Source organism: Carlito syrichta, unplaced genomic scaffold (genome assembly GCF_000164805.1).
Source record: "Carlito syrichta isolate Samal-C Ts95f unplaced genomic scaffold, Tarsius_syrichta-2.0.1 Scaffold303638, whole genome shotgun sequence".
Taxonomy (NCBI): domain Eukaryota; kingdom Metazoa; phylum Chordata; class Mammalia; order Primates; family Tarsiidae; genus Carlito; species Carlito syrichta.
Genome location: NW_007247734.1, coordinates 76,679 through 90,268, shown reverse-complemented (window position 1 = coordinate 90,268; position 13,590 = coordinate 76,679). Strand labels below are relative to the sequence as shown.

The window sequence follows — 13,590 nt, the reverse complement described above, 5'->3', positions numbered from 1 at the left end:
AACCCGCAGGCTCAGGCAATCCACTCACCTCAGCCTCCCAAAGCACGGGATTACAGGCTGAGCCACCGAGCCCGGCAACAGGAAAGTTTTGAAGGACAAGTGGACATGAATTATGAATGGACAGGACCTGAGTTGTGTTGAAGGCCAGGACCAGAGGCTTGGGTAGTATGGAGGGCTGGTAATGAGACTGGACATGGCCAAGTTCTGCTGATAGCACAAATTTGATCTGACTGGATCCCTCGTTAGTTTGGATCTTACAGCCATTGTTCATTTGCCTGCTGTTTACAAGCTTGTGGCCACTACCAGCACTTTACTTTGCCTGGTTGTTCCTGGACTGGAAGACCCCAGAGCAAGGTAAGACTCATGAACCTAGAAAGAAGAATGTTCCACCTGCAACCAGGGAGTCCCACTTACCACACCACAGGCTTCTCATCCAAGTGCTCGAGCCACAGGAGCTGGAACAGACAGGACCATCCTTTCTAGAAGAGCCATGGTCCATGCTGCTAGGGAAGCCCTGGGTCAGTGGGAGGTATGGAGTGGCCCACACAGACATCATTCCCTACTGGTACTTTTGTCTCAGGTGGCAGGCGTTCAGCTTGGGTAAGGAACTGGCATGTCTGGACCCACATCAGAGACTATTTCCCTATTACGGTAAGTGTCTCTTTCTCAGTGTCTCTCACAGTTACCTAAATACTAGACATTTATACCAAATGGAAGATAAGCATCCCAGAGAAGTCTTAGTCCAGGTTAGATACACTTCAGGACCCAACATTTCTACTGAGATCTCTATACTCTGCTAGGATGCTTTGGGCACTGTTGACCTCACCTGTCAGATGACACAGGCAGAAGCCAAATGCACTTCAGTTCAGTTTAATAACCATGAACTGAAAGTCTGTTCTAAACCATATGTTAGAAGTACAGAGAAGTGAATAGGATGTGATTCTTTGCCATCAAGGAGCTCATATCTAATGAAGAGGACAGACAAGTCTATAATTATATTTTGGTACAAGGTACAAAAGTAATTCAGGTGAGGGATAAGGAAAGGCTTCACAGACCAAGGTGATACCTAAGCAGACTTTTTCAAGTTCAATGAAAATTACTTAGGCAGGCACAGGAAGGTGGCTGGGGGAAAACAACACCAGGAAGAGCTTCCAGAAATGTACTACTATGCTGATCCTCAGGGCACTCTCTGGGGCAGACAGCAAACACTGCTCCGATTTTCAGAGCAGAGATTCCTGATCTTCTTCACATAACAACTCTCATAGAAAAATGGTAACTTGCATAAAGCGCACTGACATAGATGGCTAAGACTTCTTGCAGCCATAGGCAAGAGGCCTGACAATTCTAGCTGCCCCAGATTCTACCTTGCTGTCCAAAGGCTGAATCCCCAGAAGCGCATTCATGGTCATCTGTCAGAAAGCTCTGCTTTATGGAGCAACCTAATCCCTTGTTTCCAGTGTGAGTTCATTCCACCACCTCTGGCATTTCTCTCTATGGCTACAGATTCTGAAGATTAAAGACCTGTCACCGGAGCACAACTACATCATGGGCGTTCACCCGCACGGCCTCCTGACCTTTGGTGCCTTCTGCAACTTCTGCACTGAGGCCACAGGTTTCTCAAAGACTTTTCCAGGCATCACTCCTCACTTGGCCACGCTGTCCTGGTTCTTCAAGATACCGCTTGTTAGAGAATACCTCATGGCCAAAGGTGCTTCGGATCATACTTACCGGAGTTTCTGGTTCATTTCTGTGCTTAGAAATGCACTCTTCTAATCCCTATCCTCTCTCCCCACCTCCCAACTCATGTCAACAAAACATAGTAGTCAAAAGCATACATTCTGAAGCTAAACTGCCTGGGTTTGAATCCTGGCTCTGCCACTTTCTGTGTGATCGTGGGCAAACTAGCTTTAGTTTAGTCACTTGTAAAGTGGTGCTGATTATAACAGTCTGACCTTAGACATGGTGTGATGACTAAATGAGATAATGCAAGTAAAGCATTCAACATAATATCTGCCACAGAGCATGTGCTCAATAATTAACAGCTGCTGCTATTAATGCAAAAAGAAAGGGTAGAATTATAGCTGAGATTCAGGAAGTCCTTCTGATTATCTCACTAAAAGCCTTCCCAATGTAGTTTCAACTCAGTACCTACTGCAAAATAGGGATGTTGCATCAATGTGAACTGAGCTCTTTTATCCACAGCCTTCTCCTTCCATGCTCTTTTGCCCATCTTATTGAGCCTCTCCTCCTGGGGCCCATGGAAACAGAAGGTGTACAAACAAGCTAGTGAAGAGCAGAACAAGCGTGTTCGATCTTAAGCATTTTCTCCTCTCTTGACAATTTTGCTCCTTGATTTTCCTCCTCTTCAGGTGTGTGCTCTGTGAGCCAGCCAGCCATCAACTACCTGCTGAGCCATGGCACTGGCAACCTTGTGGGCATTGTAGTGGGAGGTGTGGGCGAGGCCCTGCAAAGTGTGCCCAACACCACCACCCTCATCCTCCAGAAGCGCAAGGGGTTTGTGCGCACGGCTCTCCAGCATGGGTAGGTGTTTCCCCCAGATGGGGAACAGTATAACCCTGTAGGTGATGCCAGGATGAGTCACATACAAGCCTTGCTTTTAAGGAACTTACTACTGAGTAGGGAAGATGGGCATAGATGTTTTTAAAGGTTTAGGTCATCCACTCCTTCTAAGCTAGCTGGACCAGTTCTCAGGAAGCAAAACCATAAATCTGGGCTCAATATCAAGGGAGATTGGGCTAGGGCTGCCCTGGCATATAGATGATGCCCACATTATCTCTATCAGTACTAATATCTACACCTGTCTGTTAGTGGTAAGTTCAACATGCAGTCCAGTAATGAGTGTGCATTCAGGATCTGGAGTCAGGAACCTGATTTAAAATCTAGGCTCTGTGTGTGACTCTGTGCACTCTGGGACAGGTCACTTAACCATTCTGAGCCTTGGTGTTTTTCATCTTCGTAGTGTAGCTACTAATAATTCTACCTACTCCATAGGGTGACTGTGGACTTTAAATGAATTCATCTACACAAAATACTTATGTCCTTGGCACACAGTAAGCAATCAATAATTGTTAGCCACCCTGACTTATGGGTGAAGAGCAGGAGCCCAATGCTAGAGCTATGGGGTGCTTCATCAGATCAGCAGGTCAGTTCTCTGAACACAGGGACAATTGTCCCATTGCAGATTTAGAGAAGAGGGAAGTATTTCTTCTAAGAATTTTGCCTGAGAGTCCTAAGCATAATGTAGGAAAGAGCTCTCTGAGCTGTGTAAAAGAGTCTTGGGTCTTAATCCAGGTCCTGCCACTTACTCACTGACTGTGACCTTCCCTTTCTGAATCTGGGCTTCTTGCATCCCCCACTGTGCTCTCCACTGTCTTTGCTGTGGGGAACCCATAAGGCTACATATGTCAAAGTGCTGAGAAATTATTATTGACAACTCACAAAGATTTGTATAAGGAGACTGTGCTCTCTTTTCTCTCACTCAAGGAACTTAAGGAGCCTGGCTTTACGTAGGGCAGTGATCAGGGTGGATTCTCGTGGTCTATGGAAGGGAAACAACTTTTCTCTGCTCTAATCCCATGACCCAAGGACATAATAACTTATGTGTCACCCCCTTGGGTGAGGGGCATATCATATACAATATGTGTATCTATGCAAAATTATCATCATCTACTCTGTGCTTTTTACTAATAGAAACAGAGTCAGACAGTCTTCTCCTTTGACACCTCTTGGAAGCTTTCCATGATGCGAGACTCTGGGGCTCTCTGCCCAACTCCTCTTCCCTCCCTGCACCCACATATCTTGTCCTTGTAATCCTGACCCAGAGACAGCACTCTCATAGGCCTTGAAAATTTCAGGATGAGACATCGAACAGAGGAGCCCTCTTTAGTACAGGAAGAAAGGCCACCAGTATTTTATCAGAATATGTGGAGGCCTGGCAAGCTAACAGATGTTGTTCCAGGGTGAGTCATATATTTTCCAAAATAAATCAGAGTTTTCCTACAGGGCTCATCTGGTCCCCACCTTCACTTTTGGAGAAACTGAGGTGTATGATCAAGTATTGTTCCATAAGGACAGCAGGATGCACAAGTTTCAGAACTTCTTCCGCCGTGTCTTCGGTTTCTACTTTTGTGTCTTCTATGGACGAGGCTTCTGCCAAGACTCCATTGGGCTCCTGCCATACTCCCGGCCTATTGTTACCGTGGGTGAGTGCTGCTATCAGTCCCAAATGCCACCTCAGCTTTCTCAACCTCAACCTCAGCTGCCCCCACCAAAGAAGAGGACAGCAGAGGAGAAGCTGGGAGCTGACTTGGAATGTGAGAGGAAAGAGAAGGTTAAAGAAAAGATTCTAACACTTTTCCCTTCTCTTTTCCCATCTCTCTTGGCAGTTGGGGAGCCTCTGCCACTGCCCAAAATTGAAAAACCAAGCCAGGAAGAGGTGGACAAATACCATGCGATTTATATGGAAACCCTGCACAAACTGTTTGACCAGCATAAGACCCAGTATGGCTGCTCAGAGACCCAAAAGCTGCTTTTCCTGTGATTGAAGAGACTGTGTGCCCAAGAGCACAAGAGTGCCTGACTTGGAGAGGAGACTCACCTGCCACTAACCAAAGACAGGCCTGAGAGAGAAAGGGAAATGAGGGAGGCTGTGTGTGGCAGAGGAGGGCACTAGGAATTCCTGCCTTGCCTCCTTGACACAGAGCCCTTGCAGGAGTTCTCCTCGAGGAGCTCTCTTCAGTCGTTCCTTAAAGGGGAACATCCTGAGGCCCCTCATGCACTGCTCCCTGCCCTGGGGCTTTCCTCTCTGAGCCTGAAACCCCAGGTCCTGAAGGACTCAAGTGATGGCCAGGCAGCCATCGTCCCATTTTAGTTTAGCTTTGTTTTCAGTCTTAATACAATTTTAAAATTGAGATATAATTTGCATAACATAAATTTAACCTGTTTAAAGTATAAAGTTCAGTAGTGTTTAGTATATTCATAAAGTTGTACACCCCATCACTACCTATTTTAGAATGCTTTTCAGCACCCCAAAAAGAAACTGAGTACACATTAACAGTCACTGCACATTTTCCCTTCTTCCCTTGTCCCTGAGCAACCACTAATCTATTTTCTGTCTCTGTGGATTTGCCAATTTTGGGCGCTTCATATAAATGGAATAATATAATATGTGGTCTTTTGTGCCTGGCTTCTTTCTCTTAACATAATGTTTTCAAGGTTCATCCATGTTGTAGCATATATAAGTGTTTCCTTCCTTTTTATGTCTGAATAATACTCCATTGTATAATTAAATGACATTTTGTTTATCCATTCACCAGTGATAGACATTTGGATTGTTTCCACTTTTTAGCTATTATGAATAATGCTGCTATAAACATTCATGTTTTTGTGTGATAATCTGCTGTCCCCAAAACATGTCATGCTCACACCACTGACAAGCATGCTTAATTTAGGATAGATAAAAGGTATCTTACTCAGCATCATTTCTCAGTTGGCATAGTCATTTCCCATTGGTCACCTTGCTCTCATAATGATTCTCTAACTTCATAGTCCCAAGGTGCTCACAACCGTCCTGATAGCCTATTGCAGGGAATACGTTTATTATCTATGTTTTAAATCCTTACTAAATTATTTTTTAACTTTTTCTTAAAGCTGTATTCTGAGAATTTTAAAAGTGTAAATAAAGACATAGATGTCTCTTCCTTCACAAGGCAATCAATGAGGCACACTTAAAAACACAACAAATGACCAGAAGTCATTAAACCATTTAGACTACTAGCCTTTTTTCCCTTTGCTTAACCCTTTAAAATATTGGAGCTTGATGATGTCCTATCCTCTTTACATTGTTTCAGGTCTGAAATATCTATTTTCACTCAGATTTTTCTAATAAGCGATAGCCCAATATATCTAATTTACCAATCTGCCATGCTCCTCAATCTCAACATACCCAGTGCTAGGTAAATCATCTTCCTCATATCTTATCAACAAGTCTTATCAATTTTACCATCTTAATATTAATCCAATCTGTCCCCTTCTCTCCTTCTTCACTGTCACAACCTAGCCACAGCCCTCATCAACATCCCTAGACTATTTCCACTCCCTCTAGAAAAGTCTAATTAACCCATCCTTAATACTACTTCCAGGGCAATCTTGCTAAAGCTTAAATCTGACTTGTCTCTCCCCTGCTTAAAATCCTTTATTGTTCCTACAATGCCTCTATCAGAATATCCTAAATTGTATTCTAGGTATCACTAATGTTCCTTAGATATTAACAAATATTATACTTTGAAAAAATGATCCTGTGGTAAAATAAGAGTGGGAGATTCTGGATTAAGCAAATTTAGACAGATGTATTTATTGAAGTATTTTCAGAGTCTTTAGTACACTAATGGCATTGTGATTTTCAAAAAGGGAGTATTTAGCATTTCCCAAACTTATCTGACATTGAAACTCTTACTTTAACTAACACCTATGAATACCTCATGAAACATTTAGAGCACCTCTGAATACAGTCTTGGAAATTCTAAGTTCAAATTCCTTAGTATGGCAGAGAAGGCTTCTGGCAATGTAGGGAAGGTAGCTGATTTGATTTGGGAGCCTATCAGATTGGACGAAGCCTTTGTAGAAGCTAGACTCCTAGGGTGGATTGAAACCTTCTAGCGGGTGATCAGAAGGTAATTGAATAAACGGGGAATTGATTTGAATTGTTCCTATCTGTTTTGGTTGTTTCTTCTAGGAAGGGGAAATGAGAGCAGAGTTTTCCAGAAAAGTCTCAAGGGCACACGTGACAACAAGGCTTTCTGTGTTTCATAGCCATGACTCCCTGGAAGAGTAAAAGAACAGAGGTATGGCAGTTTAAACTTTTACTTTCTTATTAGCATCAGCCACTTTCTCCTCCTCAAAAATTCACCACCCATATCTTTTCTCCCAACCCTTACCCTTTCCTCCACAATGCAATCTCTCCTTCTCCCTCTTCCTCCCCCCGCCTCTCTCCAAATATTTTTTTAATTATTAATCAATATTTTTTATTATGGTTTTGTGGGGTACAGTTAAGGGTTAGGTGTACAATTACGTTTCATTCAGGCACCCTGTTGATAAGAGGTGTTTTCCCACCCCCAGACAGATATTTGCTACTGTTAATCCCATCCCCCTCCCCCCCATAGTTTCCCAGTACCGTCAGTCATTTTCGTATAGTATTGCATTGGATGTTCAAGGTCCATTATATGAGTGAGAACATGTGATACTCGGATCTTTGTTTCTGTGAGAGGTCATTCAGTATAATAGACTCTAGTTCCATCCAGGTTGCTGCGAAATTCATGATTTTGTTCTTTTTTATGGCTGCGTAGTGTTCCATCATGCATATGTACCACATTTTTAAAATCCAGTCCTTTTTTGATGGGCAGCCTGGTTGTTTCCAGGTTCTTGCTATTGTGAACAACGCTGCAATAAACATACGTGTGCAGGTATCTTTTTTATAGAGTGATTTGTGTTCTTCAGGGTATATTCCCAGTAGGGGGATTGCGGGGTCATATGGAAGGTCGATTTTTAGAGCTTTTAGGAATCGCCACACTGCTTTCCACAGAGGTTGCACTAGTTTACACTCCCACCAACAGTGTAGAAGTGTTCCCTTTTCACCACACCCTCTCCAGCAGCTGTTATTTTTTGAGCTGTTGATAATTGCCATTCTGACTGGAGTTAGGTGGTATCTCAGTGTGGTTTTGATTTGCATCTCCCTGATGATTAGTGAGGTTGAGCATTTCTTCATGTGTTTGTTGGCTGCTCGGATGTCTTCTTTTGTGAAGTGTCTGTTCATATCTTTTGCCCATTTTATAATGGAGTTGTTTGTTTTCTTCTTTTCAGTACGTTTCAGTTCCTTGTAGATCCAGGATGTTAAGCCTTTGTCAGACCTAGAGTTGGCAAATACTTTTTCCCAGTCTGTAGGCTGTCTCCCTGCTCTCTTGATGGTTTCTTTAGCTTTGCAGAAGCTTGTCAGTTTAATAAGGTCCCACTTGTCTATCTTCTCTCTTATAACCTGTGGGTTTCGGGTTTTGTACAGGAATTGGATGCCAGTTCCAATTTCCATGAGGGTATTTCCTTCCTTTTCTAAGGTTCTTATGGTTTGAGGTTTTACATTTAGGTCTCTGATCCATTTGGAGTTAACCTTTGTGCATGGGGATAGATAGGGGTCCTGTTTCAATCTTCTGCATGTGGTCAGCCAGTTTTCCCAGCACCATTTACTGAATAGGTTCTCCTCTCCGAATATTTTTTGAGATACCCTAAGCAACTAATACTAACACTCTAATCAACTGCTCCATATTCTGGATGCCACAGTGACTTCGTAAATGATAATCATCAATTAATCAGTAGGACTTAGCCATGGTATGTGGGGCAGGGAAAGAACATTTCCAGAGTGGCCAAGATGGTGACCCCTAGCAGACCAAATGGCCAGGAATCTGTCTGAAGTAACAGCAGAGGCAGAAAATGAGCAGAGTACTTGAGTGATGTCCAGAGGGCTGTCCCACAGAGGTCCTTCACACTCTGGCCCCTTTAATCTTTTTGATCTTATCTCCAATTGCTTCCTATCATGATCCAAAGTAGTATATTGGACAACATCATGGTTTTTGAACATTTTCACATCTCTTTGCCTTTGTTTATGTTCTCTCTACGTGGTAAAGTCTATTCTCCTGTTAAGCCCACATCAAATATCTTCTCCAGGCAGAATGGAAATCTTCGCCAGACAGAATGACTTACCCTTTCCTTAATTCTTCCATAGCCTTTTGATAGGGAGTGATTGGAGATAAGGCTGAAAAGTATGCAGCTGGATAATAAAATATATAATGTAGACAAGGCTGTCAAATACTAAGAACTTAGTGAGCAGGACAGGGAATTACACTTTCTTTATGAGTGTACATTAATCATTCACAACTATTATTTATGTATTGTAAAGTAAAAGTGCTGCTATTAAATAATTTTTTTATTTACTTATAAATTTTTTGTAGAGACAGTGTCTCATTATGTTGTCCAGATTGGTCTCGAACTCCTGGACTCAAGCAATTCTCCCACCACAGCTTCTCAAAGTGCGGGGATTACAAGCATGAGCCACTACATCTGACCAAATAAGATTTTTTGTAAGCATTAAATATTCTTTATTTGGCATTACACATAAACCTCACTAAAATATCTTTTAATAAGTAAATGTCAGCATTTTTAGATACAGAGAATTCTAATTAGATTGGCATAGTTAAGATTAAAAATATAAAGTAGACATTACTACTTTATCTTCAGTCCTTGCCTTGAAGAGGCCAAAGAACACAAAATAGGTGAGTCTTGCTTGGTTCTGAGACAGTGAAGGAACTTCCCCAGTATCTAAATATATTCATATATCCAGTTATATAAACTGAAATAAAAAACCAGTCTCCAAGAGATTTTTAGATGGCATTCACCATCTTTGTGAAAAATTGAACATTACTAATCAAGTCCAATCTTATCTTTAGAAGGGGAAAACAGTGATAGCATTTATTAATACTAACTTGGAATTACCATAAAATTCAAAAAAACTGATCTTATTCACTTAGCCACAAGCCCGTCTTAGTTAAATCAAGAATGTCCAACAAAAACATTCTGTCAGCCACTCATGATATGAATTCCAGTGTATGAGATCAATTAAATTATGGTACATATTAAAAAGTCATGAGACATTTCTGTTTTGTAATAAATAAGGCAGTGGCCAATTATTACTCACTAGTAACCTTTTTGAGATAAGCTATAAAGTCTGCCCTTTCTGCCTTCTTAATGTCGGTGAAGATCATCTTTTTTTCAGGGATGCATTTCTTGGGATTCTCCAAATACTCCATCAACGAATCTTCTCCTTGACTGATGCCTTTCTTCTTATTGGTGTCTGTGTAAGAGAATCCAGTGGCCTGACCTGTCTTCTGCCCAAAGAGACCATGGAGATTTGGCTCAGTCTTGAGCTTGCCTCCCTTTTCCACGGTGTGGCATTAAGCATACTTCTGAACAAAAATCTTCTAGCCTTTCTCAACATCACCCATATTTAATTATCTCTTTCATCACTGGTGCTACAGAGGATCCTACTCAGAAGCTGTATATCCCACTCTTTAATCCCAAGGAAACTCCAGTCCATGCCTATGTACCAGTGCTGGTACAACCCCAAATGATATTGTTAAAGGCAGAAATTCTACATACTATAGTCACAGGATACAACACGGTACACTTAGAATAAATAACTTCTGTATTGTCATTTATGTTTCCATATGAACTTCTATATTGTCATTTCCAGGTCAGAGAAAAATGATGCTGGTAATTTAATGGGTATTGCATTAAATCTGTAGATTGCCGTAGGTAGGATGGACATCTTAACAATGACAATACAGAAATTCATATGGAAACATAAATGACCATGAATAGCCAAAACAATCCTCAGCAAAAACAAACAAACAAACAAACAAAACAACCAAAGTGGGAGGTATCACACTTCTAGACTTTAAACTTTATTATAAAGCTACAATGATCAAAACAGCCTGGTATTAGCACAAGAACAGGAATATAGACCAATGAAATAAGATAGAGATTCCAGAAGCAAAACCTCAATTCTTCAACCAACTCATCTTCGACAAAGCCTCCACTAACAACCACTGGGGAGAGGAGAACTTATTCAGTAAATGGTTCTTGGAAAACTGACTGATTAAATCAAGACCCCTACCTATCACCATACACAAAAATCAGCTCTAAATGGATCAAAGACCTAAACGTAAAACCTCAAAATTTAAGAAACTTAGAAAATGCAGGAGGCACCCTTAGGGTAATTGGAACTGGCAACCAATTCCTGATCAAAACCCCAAATGTCAATGCCATAAGAGATAAGATAGAAAAATAGAACTTCATAAAATTGAAAAGCTTCTGCAAAGCAAAAGAAACCATTAAGAGAGTGAGGAGACAGCCAACAGAATGGGAAAAACATATTTGCCAATTGTATATCTGACAAAGGTCTAACATCTAGTATCTACAAGGAACTCAGATGTGCCAAAAAGAAAAAAACAACAGCCCTATTAAAAAGTGGGCAGGGTGCTTCTGGGAAGATGACAGCGTAGCAAGTCAGACTGTGGGAGTCGCAGTGTAAGTGAGAGAGTGTATGGAAAATTTTTCATATGTGTCTGTGAATGAGTGAGTATGTGAGTGGCTGACTGAGTGGAGACTCGGGAGCAAGTGGCCAGAACTCTCCTGGTGAAGCGGCTGGTGCTGCAGCCACTCTTCTTGGACCCTAGCGCTGCCCGGGGTGCAGAAGCTGAGCACCATTTTTTCTTTTTCTTTTTTGAGTTGGAGTCTCACTCCATCACCCAGGCTGGAGTGCAGTGGCACACTCACAGCCACCCCAATGACAAACTGCCTGGCTCCAGTGATCCTTCCACCTCAGCCTTCCAAGGAGCCAGAACTACAGGTATGTGCTACAGCACCTGGCTAATTTTTTATTTATTGTAGAGATGAGGTCTCGCCAAGTTGCCTGGGCTGGTCTTGAACCTGTGGGCTCAGGCAATCCACTCTCCTTGGGCTCCCAAAGTGATGGGATTATAGGCCACTGAGCCCAGCCACACCATTTTTTAAAAATCAGCAAAACCCTTCCCAGGAAGAAGCTCCTGGGAGTGACCATCGACTCCAGGCTCTGCCTCACCATTGCAGAACCTGACAGGACACTAGCAGGAAGGGCTGCAGAGGGAGCACAGCAAGAGAGGCCAGAGGCAGAATCCCACTAGAGAAGAAGAAACAGGCACACTGCCACCATCTTGAAAACTGGGCAGGGAAGTGCTCCAGATTGCTCACCACAGACCAATAAACCTGATCTCTGTGATAGCAGGTTAACTACTCAGGGGTTGATCATGACCCAGAGGGAATATCCTGAAAGCAAAAATTCCAGAGAGGCGGGACGAGTGCTGAGTCCCAGATGCCCTACTCCCTACCCTGATTCAGCTGTGGGACAAAGGGGTAACCAGAAAAGGATGAGGAAGACCGTCAAAGAGATCAGTGGTGAGTCCAGAGCTGACGCAATTCCCTCCTCCCCAGTGATCCTCTGAATGTCAGACCCACATGGCTGGGGCTCATCTGAGAGGGCCGAACCCAGGCAGAGTTTGGATGTCAGCCGTGATAGGAGGACTCTACTCCAGGATAAGCCTGGCTGGGGTGCCCCCTGCCTGCCTGTACTTGGGGAAGAGACAAACTCGCACCTACCCACTGGAGGGGATCCCTCAGACCATACAAGAGTGGGAGAGGACTGAAGCCCCACCCACCCCCACGGCCTCCTCCTCCTTCCCCAGGCAGACACTGGGAAGATTGTAAATGAAGCTGCAGCTCTGCAGGAGACAGCAGAAGGGCTTACCTGTGAGCAGTGGAGGGGAACAATTATAGGACCTGCCACAAGAGGACAGGTTGTTTTCTGTTTTGTTTTGTTTTTTTGGTGTTTTTTTTTTTGAGTTGGAGTCTTACTCTGTCCCCCAGACTGGAGTGCAGTGGCCGCTCCCGGCCACCACAGCCTCAACCTACTGGGCTCTGGCGATCCTTCCGCCTCAGCCTTCCAAATAGCCAGAATTACAGGCATGCACTACCACACCCGGCTGATTTTTTGATTTATTGTAGAGATGAGGTCTCGCTGCCCAGGTGGGTCTCGAACCCACGGGCTCAGGAAATCCACTCACCTCAGCCTCCCAAAGGCGCGGGATTATAGGCTGAGCCACCGAACCTGGCTGTTTTTTGTTTTTTGTGTTTGTTTGTTTGTGTAGTTTTTTTTCCTTTTTCCTTTGTGCATGAATATGTATGTGAGGGCTCAATCTGGATTCCCCTCCACCTTTTTTTCTTTTTCTCTTTTTATCTCTTCTTTTTTCTTTCTTTCTTCTTTCATTTTTTGTTTTCTGTTTATGTGTATATTTGAATGATTGAGTGTTCATCTTTCAGTATTTTTGCTTTTTTGTTGTTGTTGTTCTTCTCTTTTTCTAGTTTAATGTATGTGTGAATGTGTGTGTGAGGATTCAGTTTGAATTCCTTTTTTATTTTCTTTTTTCCATTTTATGTTGGGCGTGTGTGTGTGTATGTGTTTGGTTTTCTGATTTTTTCTTTTTTAAATTTTTGTTTGTTGTACTTTGGTTTTTTTTTCAGTTTGTTTTGGTTTAGGCTTGTGTGTATGTGTGTGTATTTAATTATTTTTTGCTTCGGTTTCTGCTTTTGGTTTTCTGTGGGGTTTTCTGTCCATCTTATTTCATTCTCGTTTTCTCTGTTCTTCTCATTGCTGTTACTGTACCTTGGACTCAGGGGGTACACACACATACTCATTGCATCATCATATAGAGTGGTGGTGGGGAGTGGGTCTCAGGGAATCCATATCACACTCATTGTGATTTGCAAGTAGTTTCTAAATCCTAACTCCCCATTCTCCACCTTATTCAACTCTCAAAACTACAAGAGACAGTAAAGCTTCCCACTCTCAGCCCTGTTTCAAAACAGAACACATTCAGAGCTCTGTTCAAGAAAAAATAAAGGGCCAAGCAAGCATCAGAAGCCAAAGCTCCT

At 42.6% G+C, this 13,590-nt stretch overlaps 1 protein-coding gene and 1 pseudogene across 1 annotated transcript in view; one reads left to right on the top strand and one right to left on the bottom strand.

The window, feature by feature from the left end:
- AWAT1 (acyl-CoA wax alcohol acyltransferase 1) overlaps nt 1–4,721 on the top strand; it is a 5,722-nt gene extending 1,001 nt beyond the window's left edge. The window contains exons 2-7 of the mRNA XM_008058814.1: nt 247–354; nt 581–651; nt 1,504–1,708; nt 2,370–2,541; nt 4,024–4,223; nt 4,407–4,721. Of these exons, the coding sequence (XP_008057005.1) occupies nt 247–354; nt 581–651; nt 1,504–1,708; nt 2,370–2,541; nt 4,024–4,223; nt 4,407–4,561 (911 nt within the window). The 3' untranslated portion in view covers nt 4,562–4,721. The remainder of the gene's footprint in view (nt 1–246; nt 355–580; nt 652–1,503; nt 1,709–2,369; nt 2,542–4,023; nt 4,224–4,406) is intronic.
- Nucleotides 4,722–9,656: 4,935 nt separating this feature from the next.
- On the bottom strand, nt 9,657–10,067 carry LOC110595711 (annotated as a pseudogene).
- Nucleotides 10,068–13,590: the final 3,523 nt, after the last annotated feature.